Source organism: Urocitellus parryii, chromosome 1 (assembly GCF_045843805.1).
Source record: "Urocitellus parryii isolate mUroPar1 chromosome 1, mUroPar1.hap1, whole genome shotgun sequence".
Classification (NCBI taxonomy): Eukaryota; Metazoa; Chordata; class Mammalia; order Rodentia; family Sciuridae; genus Urocitellus; species Urocitellus parryii.
Window position 1 is genome coordinate 15087014 of NC_135531.1, and position 15140 is coordinate 15102153.

Consider the following 15140-nt stretch of genomic DNA (forward strand, 5'->3'; position numbering starts at 1 on the left):
TTTTGGAAGAAGTTCTGCTTGGGTAAAATGCTATCCAACAGCAATGAGTCTTACAGAGCAATGCTTTGTGAAGGAAAGAGTCCGTCATTGTGACAAACTTCACTGTTGTCTTACTTAAAGAAATTGTTACTTATCCCAACTTTCAGATAAACCACTCTGATCAGTCAGTAGCCATCATCATCAAGGTAACACCCTCCACCAACCAAAAGATCGTGAACCTCTGAAGGCTCAGATGACCATTAGTATTTAGATGTGTACATTGTTTTCAGGTGTAAAGGCATTGTACACTTAACAGACCACAGTATTACTAGTGTAAATAACGTGAGTATGCACTGGGAAACTAAAACCTCATTGTGACTCTGTTTATTGCAGTGGTCTGGAACAAAACCTGTGGTTTCTTCAAAGTATGCCTGTATTTTTTTATTGTTAAAAACAATTCAGAAAAATGAGTGTATTTTTTAAACTTTAGAAATGTTAAAATATCAAAATGAAGGTAATGAAATTTGAGGATTTCCCCAAACTTATTGAGCACAGTATCATCCATTTAAGAGCATTTTAGGGATCAGGTATTCCCAAGAATACATATTGGTAGATCCTATCCTGTGAGATTGTTAGATGAATAATAAACAGAGTGTGATAAGCGCCATTAAAAGTGGTTTTGAAGAAGAAATGATCTTCAGGCTTCAGGCATTAAAAGTGGTTTTGAAGAAGAAATGATCTTCAGGCTGGAAAGAATCAGATGTTTTTTGAAGAAGCCATTGGAGCAGGTCACGAAGCATGAGAATAATTTGGGGAGGCAGGATTGGTACGTGGGAGCTTTTCAGGTGGGGGAAGAGTCCTGAATAAGAATTCAGGGATGGGAAAGCATAAACTTTGTTCAAGGAATGAATAGCAAGTTTCTCTTACTAGTCTGTAAGGGGATCTTTCCAAGGTAGGCTCAACCCAACATCCACTAGATGGCCACAGATCCCACTTGGTCCCAGTCTACTCTGAAATGGAGGATAGGAAGGATGTAGGGCAGGTACCAATGGACTTCCTGCTTAAGAATCATAGTCATGGCAACTGTCCATGTAGCAGTCCAAAAACTGTTTACATAGCTGTCCAGCAGCCATGATCTTTCCTCCTTTACCAAGTGGAAGCTCAGGTGTAAGGGAAGACGTCCCATACTGGGAAGCTAATGGAGTCTACCAGGCACAGAAGCTCTATGCCTCAGTGGCACCAGTAGCTTTTGTTACAACTCCATAGGCATAACTCCTGGTGCTCCTGAAGGGCACATGCTCAGTTCTAAGAGTCACCATGCCCAGGTTTGAAGTATGGTTTATCCCATGTATTTATGTTTTCTATCCAGCCAGATATAATTTACCAGAGATCATTTTAACCATGGTCAATGTTGCCTGTGTAACATAGTTGATATAATATGCTTATTAGATTTCCAAGGAACAGAGCTCAAATGTTAGTCAAAGGTCAAATTCCAAGGAACAGAGCTCAAATGTTAGTCAAAGGTCAAATTCCCTTTACATCCAGCTCTTAAATATTCAAGTAGTTATGGAGTAAATTATGTGAGATATTGGATTCTAAAGTAAAGAATTCAGATTTAAGAATCTTCCAGTTTTTCTGCTATCTTACCTTGAAAAAGCATATAAAAAGATTTTTTGAGTGTAAAAATATGTAAATCTTATAACACTTGAATACATTTTGGTGTGGTGTATCTTAGTAGAACTGAGAAGTTTAAATACATAAACACATGTGTAGCCATCTTCAACATACCATTAATTTTCTGAAATAGAAAGGATTGTGCTCTCTGTTCATAGAAGGCTGGGTCTTGTATAACATATGTAAGAAATAGATGTCTGGTGCTTATAATGATAACCTTTTATTTGTTTTGTTCTGTAAAGGTTGTAGTATAAGTTCCAATATTCTAGTGAGATAAAGGCCACAAATTTCTGAAACATATTTCCAAATAAAAAAGCCCAGTGGTTTTACTCCACAATTCTTTGAAGTAATGGCCTCTCAAAGGGCAGAAGGCAGTAGGTGGAAAAATTATTTTCTGTAGTGAATTTAACCCTCAAATATGAAAAGTTGTGACAGTTTGCACTCAACTTGCTAAAATAAACAGTTGGAATCTTCTGTAGCATAATCTATGCTTCCTGGCTTTCCTGCCCTCTCAAGTTCCTACACAACCTACCCAACTGGCCTCTATTCCAGGTCTGGGAGGCTATGGGAAAGAATTATCTGCTCCCCATGATGACAAGTAGCCAGTCTGACAAATTGACTTGTGTCAGTGTGTGAATAGTAGAGGAAGAGCTGATTTTCCTCTTTCCAGGTCACATGCTCAACCTAGGAATGTAGTTTGAAGACAATGCCCAAGCAACACTCTTCCCCACCCCACATGCACCCCACCCCACATGCACCCCACATCAACTTGGATGCACCATTTGACTTCTATAATGTGTGCAAGGCATAGCCCATGAGAGGTACAGCCCAAAGAAGGCATAGTTCAAACAGGCCAGCAGCATATTTCCTAGTGGGAACCCTTGTGTCCTCAAAAAATAGAGATATGGAGCTGCCTCCTCAGCTTCTATTTAGAACATAACAAAAAACTGTACTGCATTACGATGTTTGAACTAAATGTGCTAAGCTTCCCTTACAGCGAGAAAACTCACAGAATATAGTCTAAGATGCTTTCATGTCTTAAGATCTTTTCATGTTGAGGTTTGACAATAGAAGCACACATTCAGGAATCCAAGAAAATAAATTTATTAAACTTTGAAGGAACAAATCCACAGACATAAAGAAAGTTAAATATAGACTGCAGGACACAACTAGTCATACTAGTGAATAATGGCTTGTGTGGCCAGCAAAGTACCAAAATGACATTCTGAGACTGATTGAGGTATTTAGCTATTTTTGGCTATAGAAATGTGGTCAGCCTATTGTGAAATAGTAATATAATTCTTCCAAAAACACAGCTTTAAGTTGAATTAGGCTCTACATTGATGATGTTTTATATGAAACTAAATTTTGTAGCTTTTAGAGAAAACCATAGCAGCAAGGTAGCAGAGAATCTATTAAACATCTATCATGAAGTAACATGTTGAACTTTAAACACCCAATTCTAGATTTTTCACTTTTCCGTAAGAAAGAGGGAACTGCCAGCCATTAAGCTTGCTTCCCCAAAAGGTCTTGAGCTAAATGGCAAGTAGAACTAATTTTAAAGTTTAAAGTGTTTTTAAAAAAATACGTAAAGTGAGACATATTCAGTGAGATGAGATTCTTCTCTTTCATAAACCTTTAGGGGAGCTATTCCAAAGGATAATGTTTAGGTTGTTAAAGAATTGGAAAATAATTGATAAATTACTTAGGCTCCTTCATTTTCTTCTGACTACCTGGTTGGAGGCCAATCCTCTCAAAGGAGAAATAAAAAATGATGAAACTTATTTTACAGTTTTAAGTAAATCCTATTAAGCTTGGTGAGAAAGCTTCTTCTATTGGTTTGATTAATTTTGAGTTCTCTTTTGGCTTGCTTACCATCTGTCCCTTGTTACCACAAATAATGAATGTGTCCTCAGCTATAGACTATGGAACAAAAACCTATTTCTTAAGCTTTCTGTTCCATTGTTCAGTTAACTTCATTTGATCTGCTTCTACTTACAAAATGCTGCTTATACTTTATTCTTCTTTTAGGTAACTATGAAATGAAACCAAGCTGTGTTTGAAAAGATACCATTGCAGGTTTTGGAGCTTATTTCTCATGATCTGTGTGCTAAAAAAATTCATACCACGTGCACTTCTGCACGTCAGCAGCCTGGACCAGGGGAGCCAGCTGTAACTTCTACTTGTCTTAGCATTAGCTCTCTGGCTTGCACTGAAATTTGGTAAAGAAGGGTTTTTTGTTTGTTTGTTTGTTTGTTTTTGTATTTTTCCTCCTTCCTGTTTTTTGGTTTATGGTGCATTGATCCATGTAAACATTTAAAAGTTTTCTAACTTAAAAATATCTGTTTAAAAATTCAGATAAAATGAGTATATTCCAATAATGCAGGTTATTAGAGATCTTAGAATTACTTAAGAACTTTGGGGAGGTATAAAAAAGGGACTTGTAAAAAACTAGCTTGTCTGTTTTTCTTCAGGTGTATTGACTGAAGCATTAAACCAGCTTTAGACTGTAGTTACTACATTCCTTAGATGGGGTCATTGTGAACTACAGTACACAGTGTGTAGTGTATTATAAAATAGCCATGCTTGAAGTTTAAATTATTAAAAATATCTTTATCAATTTTATGTCAAAATAAATGTTTTACATATCCAAACTACTTTTGCTTTCTTGCCTAGATTTTTACTTCCCAATTATTAAAAAAAGAAAAAAAAATTAGCCTGTGCTATGATTTGCATTTGATTTCCTGAACTGCAAAAGCCACCTGATTGTTTTTGCTTTTTCAAAAAGCACAATTTACTATACATTAAAAACGTAGCCATCCGATGCTTAGTATCACAAAATTAACACCCACAATAATAAGACAATCACTGCTATTGAAGAGTCTTTTGAGACAATTCTTTAAAATATTTACAATTCACAACGGGAATATCTCTCTGATTAAATGTTCTTGTTATTTTCCTTTTAATAACATTTCCACATTTCAGGAAAAGGCATTTGAATCCATACCCACCCTCACAGTCTCCCCCCAAATGTTTAAAGATTGTTTTGGTTTCAGCATTCATGCCCCAGCCAATTCTTGGCGATTCAGTATGTTATTCTTGGGAAATCAAAGTAAGGCTACGGCATGATTTTGTTCAGGTGGTCAGTGCTGACGTAGCCACACGATGAGAGAAACTCTTTGTCCCGCAAGGGCAAGGCAGTCGCATTGAGGACAAGGCCCTGTGGAGACTGCACTATATGAATAGAGGTATAGTCTGGGACGGGCAACTCAGAACCTGGGGCATGTTCTGCTGTCCCAGACCTCCCAGCAGTAGTGGTAAGGCTTTCTGTGGTGATGTAAATATCCTCCTGGTTAAAGCTTGGCTCTGCATGTGACTCGACCTCCACATGAGGGGCCACAGCGATGCACTTTTTGGCATCTGCCTCACAGAAGTAGGCATTGTCCATGATGAAGTTCGCTTGGCAGAGTGAGGCCATTTCTAGATGCGTGTCGCACTGGGCCATCCCAGCCTTATTCTTTTGGCCCGGGGAAAGGACCACACTCCCTGCTGGTGTAATGTCGCTCACCTGGGCATAAAAGTCAATGTTTGCCAGTGAATTCGGATTGCTTATCTGAGTAGGGGCAACTTGGTGAGTTGACTCAGTTTCACCAATGAGAAGTGGTTGTGGTTTGTCTTCTTCCTCTGCCAGGATGATGCTGGGTTGTTGAATGGCAGGGGAAGCATCATGATAAGGTGACTCATTTTGATTCTTATGGTCAAGGCACAAGAGATCGGCTTCCCCTTTTAACCTTTGTGGCTGAGCCACCTCTGAGGTACCATCACCTAAGTCATTAGCATTGAAATCAGTCTCCAGAATGTCGGGTTCATAACAACTGGTTCGGCCCGAGTCGTCGTCCTTGGCCCCAAGGACATTTAGGGATTTCTGATGGTCGTTGCTTAGAAGTCTGTCTGTGTCTGATCCTTCAGTCTTTTCATCAGGATCATCAATATCTAGTTCAATAAATTCAACCCAAGAGTCATCATTGTAGAATTCAGGTTTATAGTTATCATGAATGGCTAAGATTGTGTTCACCTCCTCTAATTTTCCTTCCTATGAAGCAGAAAGAAAATGAAGATTAATGAAAAGAAACTCATAATGACGAAATCATTTAAATCCAATACACACAGCTTGCAAAAAGCTCTCAACATGTGGCAATGTTCTTCAGGTATTAGTTAGTGCAGTCACAATCTATAGTTTAGATGGATTTATTAATTACCTTGAGGAGGTCTGGATCAATTCCTTTAATCTTTGGAACTGGTACTGGGGGCAAAATCAGCATCTTAATCCTTGAAAACAAACAGAATTTTCATTTGACAGATCTTAAAAGTTACACATTTCTCTTATTTCAAAACAAATAAAATATTGGCAGAATATTACTTATTTCAAGAATTTTGATATTCTATATAAGTGGAAGCTGAGAAAGGGAAGAAAAATGTAAAGCAGTAAATGATAAAGAAAAACTTCAAAAAGTGTAAGAAAGAAAAACAATAATAACAAAAAAGTCCTCTTCTGAAGTCTATTCAAATAAAATGTGGTTTTTCTATAATTTCATTTTTTTCTTAATGCTTTTTATGGCCATCCCACTTTAGCATTTGGGAGAGAGAAATTTAATTCTACCTGAAGCCAATGTCCATGTCTGTTAGTCTGTTACAAGGAAAGCAATTTTATTGTACATCTCCTCAGTAATTTGCAGAAAAAAAAATGAATAAAGGAAAAAGAACCAATCTATGTAGAGCCAGCCAACATTATTTGTGCCCTTGAAAAAGGGTGATGCGAGACAAGGTAACACCACACAGTTGACATTAATCATAAAGTCATCTAAGATGATTTTTAACCAGACAGTTATTACAAGGGCCATTTCAGATAGAGTAGGCTAAATATGAACTAGCTCCCACTTTTGAGAATGGATTTTTTTTTTTTTTTACAGTTTGGACTTTGATTATTTGATTCTTTTTAGTTATATATAACATTCGGATTCATTTTGACATAATCACAAAAGCATGGAATATAATTTGCTCTAATTCACTCCCCAGCACTTATCCCTTCCCCTTCTCCTCTCTCCCTCTACTCTACTGGTTGTTCTGCAATTTACTTATAGTTTTGTTTTGTTTTAATTAGTGTCTTGTGGAGGTACTTGATGTTGAGATTCACTTTGGTATATTCATGTATTTACCTAACAAAAGCTCGGTCAGATTCATTCCATTGTTCTTCCCTTATCCCATTCCCTCCTTTCTCCCCTTCAATCCCCTTCATCTCCCCCACTGCTCTTTCTTCTGTTTTGATGGACTTTCATACATAATACTGTAATTGTACTTATATCTTCTGTTCCAAATATTTAAATTATTTTTGACTCTGATTCATTTCCATGTCTGTCTTGCCTGTCTTGTGCCTTGCTGAATCCCTAGCACTTAGCACAATTCCTGGCACATGGAAGTGCTCAACAAGCATTTGCCAAATAAATTGGAACAAACCATGTATTTTGTTGACGGTGTAACTAGAGCTTGAATTTTAAAACCAACATTGTAGCTCTGGAAAGAAGCTCAGGGATTATTCATTTCAACCAACTTGTTTTATAGTTCAAAACAAAACAAAACAAAACAAAACAAAACAAAACAAAACAAAAACACCTCCTATGTAGTGAGAAATGCCATTGTTAGGCAGGGACAGTAACCTGGAGTTTGAATATCAGTTAGTTGCTAGTCCACTGAGTGTGAATGGACTATGCAGTCTATCCAATAAGGAACACTTCCTTTCAATATTTCCACCTACCATTTTATCTAATCTAAAGAATAAACCAAATTCCACTGTATAAGTTGCTTTGTGATTTCTCCACTATGCTTACTCAGTGAAGTAAATGTTAAAACAAATTATTACTGATGAATAGCAGATATAGAAATGAATAACATAAATTACTAATAATAATTTCTCTCATTTTGAGCTTCTCTGATAAACTAGACAGTGTGAGATATACTTTGCATTAGGGTTTAGTACAAATTATAGACTTTGGGCCAAATTTGAACTACCACTTGATTTTGTAGAACACAGCCACATTCATTCAGTTACATATTGTCTCTGGCTGTTGTCATGCTACAGAAGTGGAAATGAGTTGTTGTGACAAAGACATATGGCACCTGAAGCCTAAAATTTTACTAATTCTCTTTAAAACAAATGTTTGATCATGAACTAAACATTTTATTTAAACTTTATAACTATCAGGGAGGTCAATGATAGTATTCACACAAAGATTTGAAAAATTAAGGAACAGTCTCAAATCATGCACTAATACTAGGCATGACTGAGGTTCAAACCCAAGTTACCTGACTCCAAACTGAGGCTCTTTTGCCTTCTGTCACACTGCTGCATTATTAAATTTGGCATTTCTAAATGCACATTTCAAATTTTTACAAACATTAAAAAATGCAACATATCCCTAATTACAGGAAGCAAAGAATCCCAAATGGCTAATGTTGATTTTGTGAGGTGAGCCTCTCCTTTATGAAGAGCATGATGTGTTTCTACTTGTGTTAGTTGTATTCTATGGTTGTAGCTACTTTCTGACACAGTGGCTGGCCCTGAAATCTCAAGGGCCCAAGTTGGTCATGTCATTAAATGAAGCAGGCCAGTCACAATGCTGTGAGAAGAAAAGATGCTTTGTGGCAAACTGGAGAGTGTATGCCCTTCCCAAAGGGCACAGCTGGCTCTCTTCTTCCATGTATGTGCCATGTAGAAAGATCAGGTTAGTTCCACTACATCAGTCAAGTTTTAAAGACAGTCTAGAAATCTGGATTTTTTTGGTGTGAAAATTCTCTATCTTGTATCTGCTTTGTAGTAGAATCCTACTCAAAATCAATCAATCAATCAATCAATCAATCAATCGTGGATCTGCAGCTTGAACTTGGCTTTCACTTTCCTACTTCTGTTTTATGCTGATTTAATTATTGATTCCTTTAATTAATAATAGCTTCAAGGCTGGATGGGTCACATGGTAGAAGCTAGTAAGGAATAAAGATAATCTGGCTTTAAACTATGTTTGTGAGGGTGCTATCATTTATTCAAGTATGAATCACATTATAATTTTTTTTGTAGAATCGACAATTTTCTGGATTAAAGAAGCTTCAAAAATGAATTAGGATACACAAATCTTTAAAGACATGTGGGACCTGAAAAACTCGATAGCTTGGAGTTCTCGGAAAGACTGACTTCAGCACCTCATTCTGTGGAGCAAGATATCTTATTAATTGTTGGGAATACGTGTTATTTCCATATCTGCTGACAACTATTTTGTACAAATTTCCTACTTGCATTAGAACATGTAAATTTAGAAAATGATAAATGTTTCAATGGAAAAGAAAAAATAGATTTTTTTATGTAAAGAATTCAATTTAGATAGGAAATTGGTAGTACAATAAAGACTCCATATCTATTTTACAATTTGGTGATTTTGAACAAGTGTCATAGATTAATTCTTCATTATTCACAGAAAATGCTTTTTTTTAGTCAAAAGTTAATATAATTTCTTTGAAATCCTATTTGTTGTGAGGGATGATTTTATTGTTCCAAATATTGTAGCTGATATAACTAACAATATAACAAATTTTCTTGGCCTTCACAATGTTTTGAAATGGACTGCCAGTGTTAAGAACAAATTACTTTGCAAACATATAATTTATGACAGTCACATATAAATTATCCCACCAATTGTACAGACCAAGAAACTTACAGAATAATTTGATTCTTGTTTTTAGCATTACTTAAATGCATATATTACTTAAAATTCTAAAAAATGTATTTATTTTCCTCATATTAACCCATGAGGCTTTTAAAATTCCTTAAATGGAAGAAACTAGCGATCTATAGCCATTGTTTTTTCTACATTTTGTACAAAATAATTTCCTATAGTGTGGACTGAATTTTTTAAATTTTTATTTATTTATTTATTTATATTTCAGGAAGAAAAACAGAATGATAACATCTCAGGGCTCAAGGCAAATTTAAAGAGCATATAAACCAGCACTCATATTACCTATGACACTGTGGAAGCCCAGAAAGGTTAAGGGAGTCAAACAGGATCAAAGAGCAGTCACTGAGACACTGGAACCAAATCTTTGGGATCCCAGAAAATGCAAAATAGAATTGCTTCAAACTTAGCATTTCAGTTGTATTTGCAAATGCAGGTGAAATACAAAGTTATAACTATCCAAATCATTTAAACGAGACCCAGATTTACTTAAAATCACATCATATGAAGTCTTAAGGATGCTTTTATTAGATTACATTGTCTAGGTGGCTTTAGTTTGCCATTTCAGTTTTCCTATACTGAGGACTGTGACAGCCTCAGCCAAAGGCTCCGTGATGATGCTCTGGAGTCCTGCAGTGAATGGGTCAATCTTTAAGCACTGAGGGGAAGAGGTGCCTATTACATAGTGTGTGGTATCATTAGTCTAAGCTCTTAATGTCCTACACAACTTCATAGATAGAGTCTAAACCTGTATTTTCTCAAAGATGAACCCAACAAATTGAGTTTTTAGAAATAGTAAACATATAACTGGACATAAAGGTATACTGTGTTACATAAAATTTATACTCAATATGCAAGAGAAAATATCAAATAAAACACAGAAATGCATGGAAATCTGAACAACTTGCAAAAACATACCAGAGAATACTGTATCACACCTACCTTTGCTGTTTAGAAAATATGACTACAAATAGCATCACTGTTAGCCCAAATATTCCAAAGATAATAATTAAAAACCATGGAAACCGGAAATCTGAAACACATGGGAATATTTTACTCACACATGTATGAATAGTTGAAGCAAGTTTACATTTCACTTTCTTATATAAAATATTTGCTAACTTGAATTTTTCTAGTGAAGTCAATCATCTTACTTGACAACTACAGAAGCAGAGTGAGATAAATTAGGATTTTTTCCTGTTCTAAGAACACCTCTGTCCACTATTCAAATCCTTTCACTTAAAAAAAATCTTCAAAATAAAAAGCATGCAGTTCAAACATAATGCATGATTTAAGAGTAAACCAAACTGCTTTAAGCATCTTATGTGTCCAAAGAGTGTCAATAACAGCCACATCAATGTTCATAGCATCTTAATTCATAATAGCTAAACTGTAGAACCAACCTAGATGCCCTTCAGTAGATGAATGGATAAAGAAACTGTGGTACATATACAAAATGGAATCTCTCTCAGCATTACAAGAGAATAAAATTATGGCATTTGCAGATAAATGGATGGAGTTGGAGAATATTATGCTAAGTGAAGTAAGTCAAACCCAAAAAACCAAAGGCTAAATGTTCTCTCTGATAAGTGGATGCTGATCCAAATTGGGGTGGGTGTGGGAAGAATGGAGGAACTTTGATTGAGCAAAGGGGAGGGAGAAAAGAGGAGGGGGCACAGGGGCAGGAAAGATGTTAGAATGAGATGAACATCATTACCCTAGGTACATGCATGACTGTATATAGGGTGCAACTCTACATCGTGTACAACCAGAGAAAAGAAAAGTTGTGCTCCATTTGTGTACAATGAATTGAAATGCATTCTGCTGTCATGTATAACTAATTAGGACAAATTAAAAAAAAAGATTGTCAATAAAGGCTTTGGTGCTAGGGGAAAAAACCTGTTGTTTGTTAAGCTTAAGTAAATGAGTATCACTTTATTTATTTATTTATTCATTCATTCATTCATTCATTCATTTATTTATTTAAATAAATGTGATGATAGTTTTTAGCTTCCAGATTGAGGATATATCAAAAATATCAGGGCAGAGTTTTTATTAATGAATCATGACAGAAATTTCTTAGACATGTGAAAGTTATGTTTTACAGCTATAAAAAAGTGTGTGTGTGTGTGTGTATGTGTGTGTCCCACTGAGGTTCCTGTTTTCAGAGTTTAGTATATTTTGAATGAAACTTGGGGGCATCTATTTCATTCCTTAGGACTAAGTGCCTCTCTCAGTAACCTTAAAGTTAATATTCTCACTACAGTGGCAGAGGCTAAACACCCTAATAAAAGGCAAGTGGAATTTACCTTAATGTTGCTTTTCTAAATATCTGCCTTTATACTTTAATATGCTTTTCTTATTTAATAAGTTATTAAAATCTCCTAGACAGGTATTGTAAATGTTTTTTAAGAATTAGTAGGAAAGCGAACACCATTTTAGAACTTGTAATATCTGTCATTTTTTATCAATAACATATTTAGAAGCATTAGAACCAGATATTCATTTTTTTCAAATATGGAAGGAAAAGTGAAGCTTTTGAAAAAACCTATGTTAAGTGAATTAAATGCCACCATATTAAGCTTAAAAAGTGCTTAAATCACAGTTGCATTTTAAATCAGAGTTGCATTTTATCTCATATTGTTTAAAAACAAGTAACCAGTTAACCAGAAAAAAAATGATGCTATAAAAGTTTTCATTAGTCCTGTTTAGTGAGATTATTATACCTATTCAGTTAATGCAAAAATATAAACTTAGTTTCTCTGTAGCTTATTTCATTAACAAACTTCAATTTCTCCTAAGTCCCTATAAATCTTCTGTTTCAGTGTGGAAGGGCTATAGCTAATTCCCATTTGAGAGTGACAATGCTATACACTTACTGCTCACTATTCACCAGCCTTCCCTATTTCTTTAGATAAAGGTAACTTTAACTATCTTTATGGTTCTTCCATATAAGATCTTCAAATGTTTCGTGTCTCCTCTGAGCCAAATAACACAACACTTCTTTTTTTTTTTTTTGCAGGGGGAACAATGGGGATTGAACTCAGGGGTACTCAGCCACTGAGCCACATCCCTAATCCTATTTTGTATTTTATTTAGGAACAAGGTATCACTGAGTTGTTTAGTGCCTTGCCTTTGCTGAGGCTGCCTTTGAACTCATGATCCTCCTGCCTCAGCCACCCAAGCCACTAGGATTATAGGCGTGCACCACCATACTGGGCTTAATACACCACTTCTCAGCTTTCCTCTCGATTAAGGTTTCTCTAAATCCAGTGAGCACCTGCAAAAGAAGGCTTTCTCTTACATGTCATAAATTCATTCATACATATAGACTGGGATGACTTCCTGCCCCCTGCATTAGTAAAAGATTTTTTTGATTACATATTAAAAACAAACTCATTATAGAAAATTTTAGAAATACAGAAATGATGTAAAGGAAAAAAAAATGTCTGAAATTTCACTATCCCGAGAAAACCACTGTATTCTCCTTTCTAAATGTCCACCTGCCCCAGGACCTTTCCTGAGTGAACTAATTTGAAAACTAACTCTTTCTGCTTTTACAACACATAATACCTGTCATAGATAGTGAGCTCAAGGTCTCACCATGATATTTAGTGTTAGTGCATACAACTTGCTAACAGGCACATATCAATTGCTATTATTGCAAAAAGACATTTTGACTGCTATTTTAATTTTTTTTACCTTCTTCACATGCATATGGGCTCATTTGAGGAAGTGTTACAAAGAGCACCTCACTGAACTCGCCATATTTCTCTGAATTTCGTTGTCTGGATCTCACACGCACTTCATATTCTTTATCCAGTCTCAAGGAGTATACAGGAACTGATGTTGACAATATTGGGTCCATCTTTCAAGACAAAATATATAAAGCTTATTGGCTAGAGAATCAACAACTCAAAGTAGTATATACTTTGGGTGTTCTCCCATTTGTATTAAAAATGGATTTCTATAAAGTAAGTAATATTTTAAAGTGTCCAGAGGGAGTTTGCTACTGAAAAGAAGATTGAAACAAATTATGTAAAAAATAATTCTTGTTTAAACGTTAATAGTCTTTAAATTTATTTTGGTTTAAACCCACAGATGTGATGGATTTGCTTAAAGAGATGCAGTTATATCTTTACATTAGGCTGTCAGATATTCTGCTAAGATTAAAGCAAAGAGATTCTTATGGGGAATGGAGGAACTATAAAGAAGATTACAAGATTACAGAAATATTGTGTACTTATCTAGGACATTTCAGTTTTGTATGGAGGAAGACATTAGAACAGAAAAAAACAAACACATTTCCACGCCAAAACAAATGATAGCCATAACAAATTATCTGTGTTCTTTGGAAATTCTGGGTAGTAATTTATTTGTTATTGTAGAATTGGGAAGCGTCCTGGAAATATCATAGTTGTCTTTGTTTAACTTTCAAATAATTGTATTAGAAGCTACTAAACACTTTAATCTACTTGTTCCAGAGGCTTAAAAACATACCTCAAAATAGTTTGCTATTCAAAATCTTAAAAAAAAAAAAAAAAAAGTCATGGGAGTTCTTTGGCAATTAGCATGTCTCACACCCTTAGTCAGGATATCCCTTCACTTCCCCAGAGAAGGGTAGAGTGAGACTGCTAGACTTTTAAGACATATTGCTATCAAATAGGTAAACCCAATAGCAAGGACATTTTCCTCCAAGCCAAATACTCAGAGCCAGTACTCAATGTGCTTTTCATGTATTTTTGGGTAGAACACCTTGTTCTTGTTTATAGTAAACTTGGAACACTCACTTTTTCAACAGCATGGATTTTTACCTAAATAAAATCCTCATAATTGGTTTCATTAAGTCAGAAGCCAGGCCTTCAGCATCTGAAACAATTTTTTCTTTCACCCAGGTTGGTTTCTACTCACAAAATACTTCTTCTTCATGACATGGTTCGTTTGTATCTTTTACAGGAGCCTCTGAATATATGCAATATTTACATTCTCTGCCTAAATACATTCTTTGAAGCAGGATTCTGAATATTAAACTTACTTAGTTTCTTAAAATATTTTTTTAAAAATATATTTTTTAGTTTTAGATGGACACAACACCTTTATTTATTTATTTAATGTGGCCAAGGACCTGAAGAGACACTTCTCAGAAGTTGATGTACAAGCAATCAACAAATACATCAAAAAATGTTCATCATCACTAGCAATTAGAGAAATGCAAATTAAAACCACTCTAAGATTTCATCTCACTCCAGTCAGAATGGTAGCTATTAAGCATACAAACAACAATAAGTGTTGGCGAGGATGTGGGGGGAAAGGTACATCATACACGGCTGGTAGGACTGCAAACTGGTGCAGCCAATATGAAAAGAAGTATGGAGATTTCTTGGAAAACTGGGAATAGAATCACCATTTGACCCAGCTATCCCCCTCCTTGGTCTATCCCCAAAGGACTTAAAATCAACATACTACAGGGACACAGCCACATCAATGTTTATAGAAGTACAATTCACAATAGCTAAACTGGAACCAACCTAGATGCCCTTCAATAGGTGAATGGATTTTAAAAATGCGGCATATAAACACAATGGAATATTACTCAGCAATGAAAGAGAATAAAAAATCATGGCATTTGCAGGTAAATAGATGGAGTTAGAGAAGATAATGCTAAGTAAAGTTAGCCAATCTCAAAAAACCAAATGCCAAATATTT

The 15140-nt window shown here is 35.4% G+C and overlaps 1 protein-coding gene across 3 annotated transcripts in view; it reads right to left on the minus strand.

Moving 5' to 3' along the window:
• Positions 1 to 2741: 2741 nt before the first annotated feature.
• Ghr (growth hormone receptor) overlaps positions 2742 to 15140 on the minus strand; it is a 250955-nt gene continuing 238556 nt past the window's right edge. For all 3 annotated transcript variants that reach the window (XM_026415487.2, XM_026415485.2, XM_026415486.2), the window contains 4 exons: positions 13137 to 13302; positions 10377 to 10467; positions 5913 to 5982; positions 2742 to 5746 (listed from right to left, as the gene is read on the minus strand). In XM_026415487.2, the coding sequence (XP_026271272.2) occupies positions 4772 to 5746; positions 5913 to 5982; positions 10377 to 10467; positions 13137 to 13302 (1302 nt within the window). In that variant the 3' untranslated portion in view covers positions 2742 to 4771. The remainder of the gene's footprint in view (positions 5747 to 5912; positions 5983 to 10376; positions 10468 to 13136; positions 13303 to 15140) is intronic.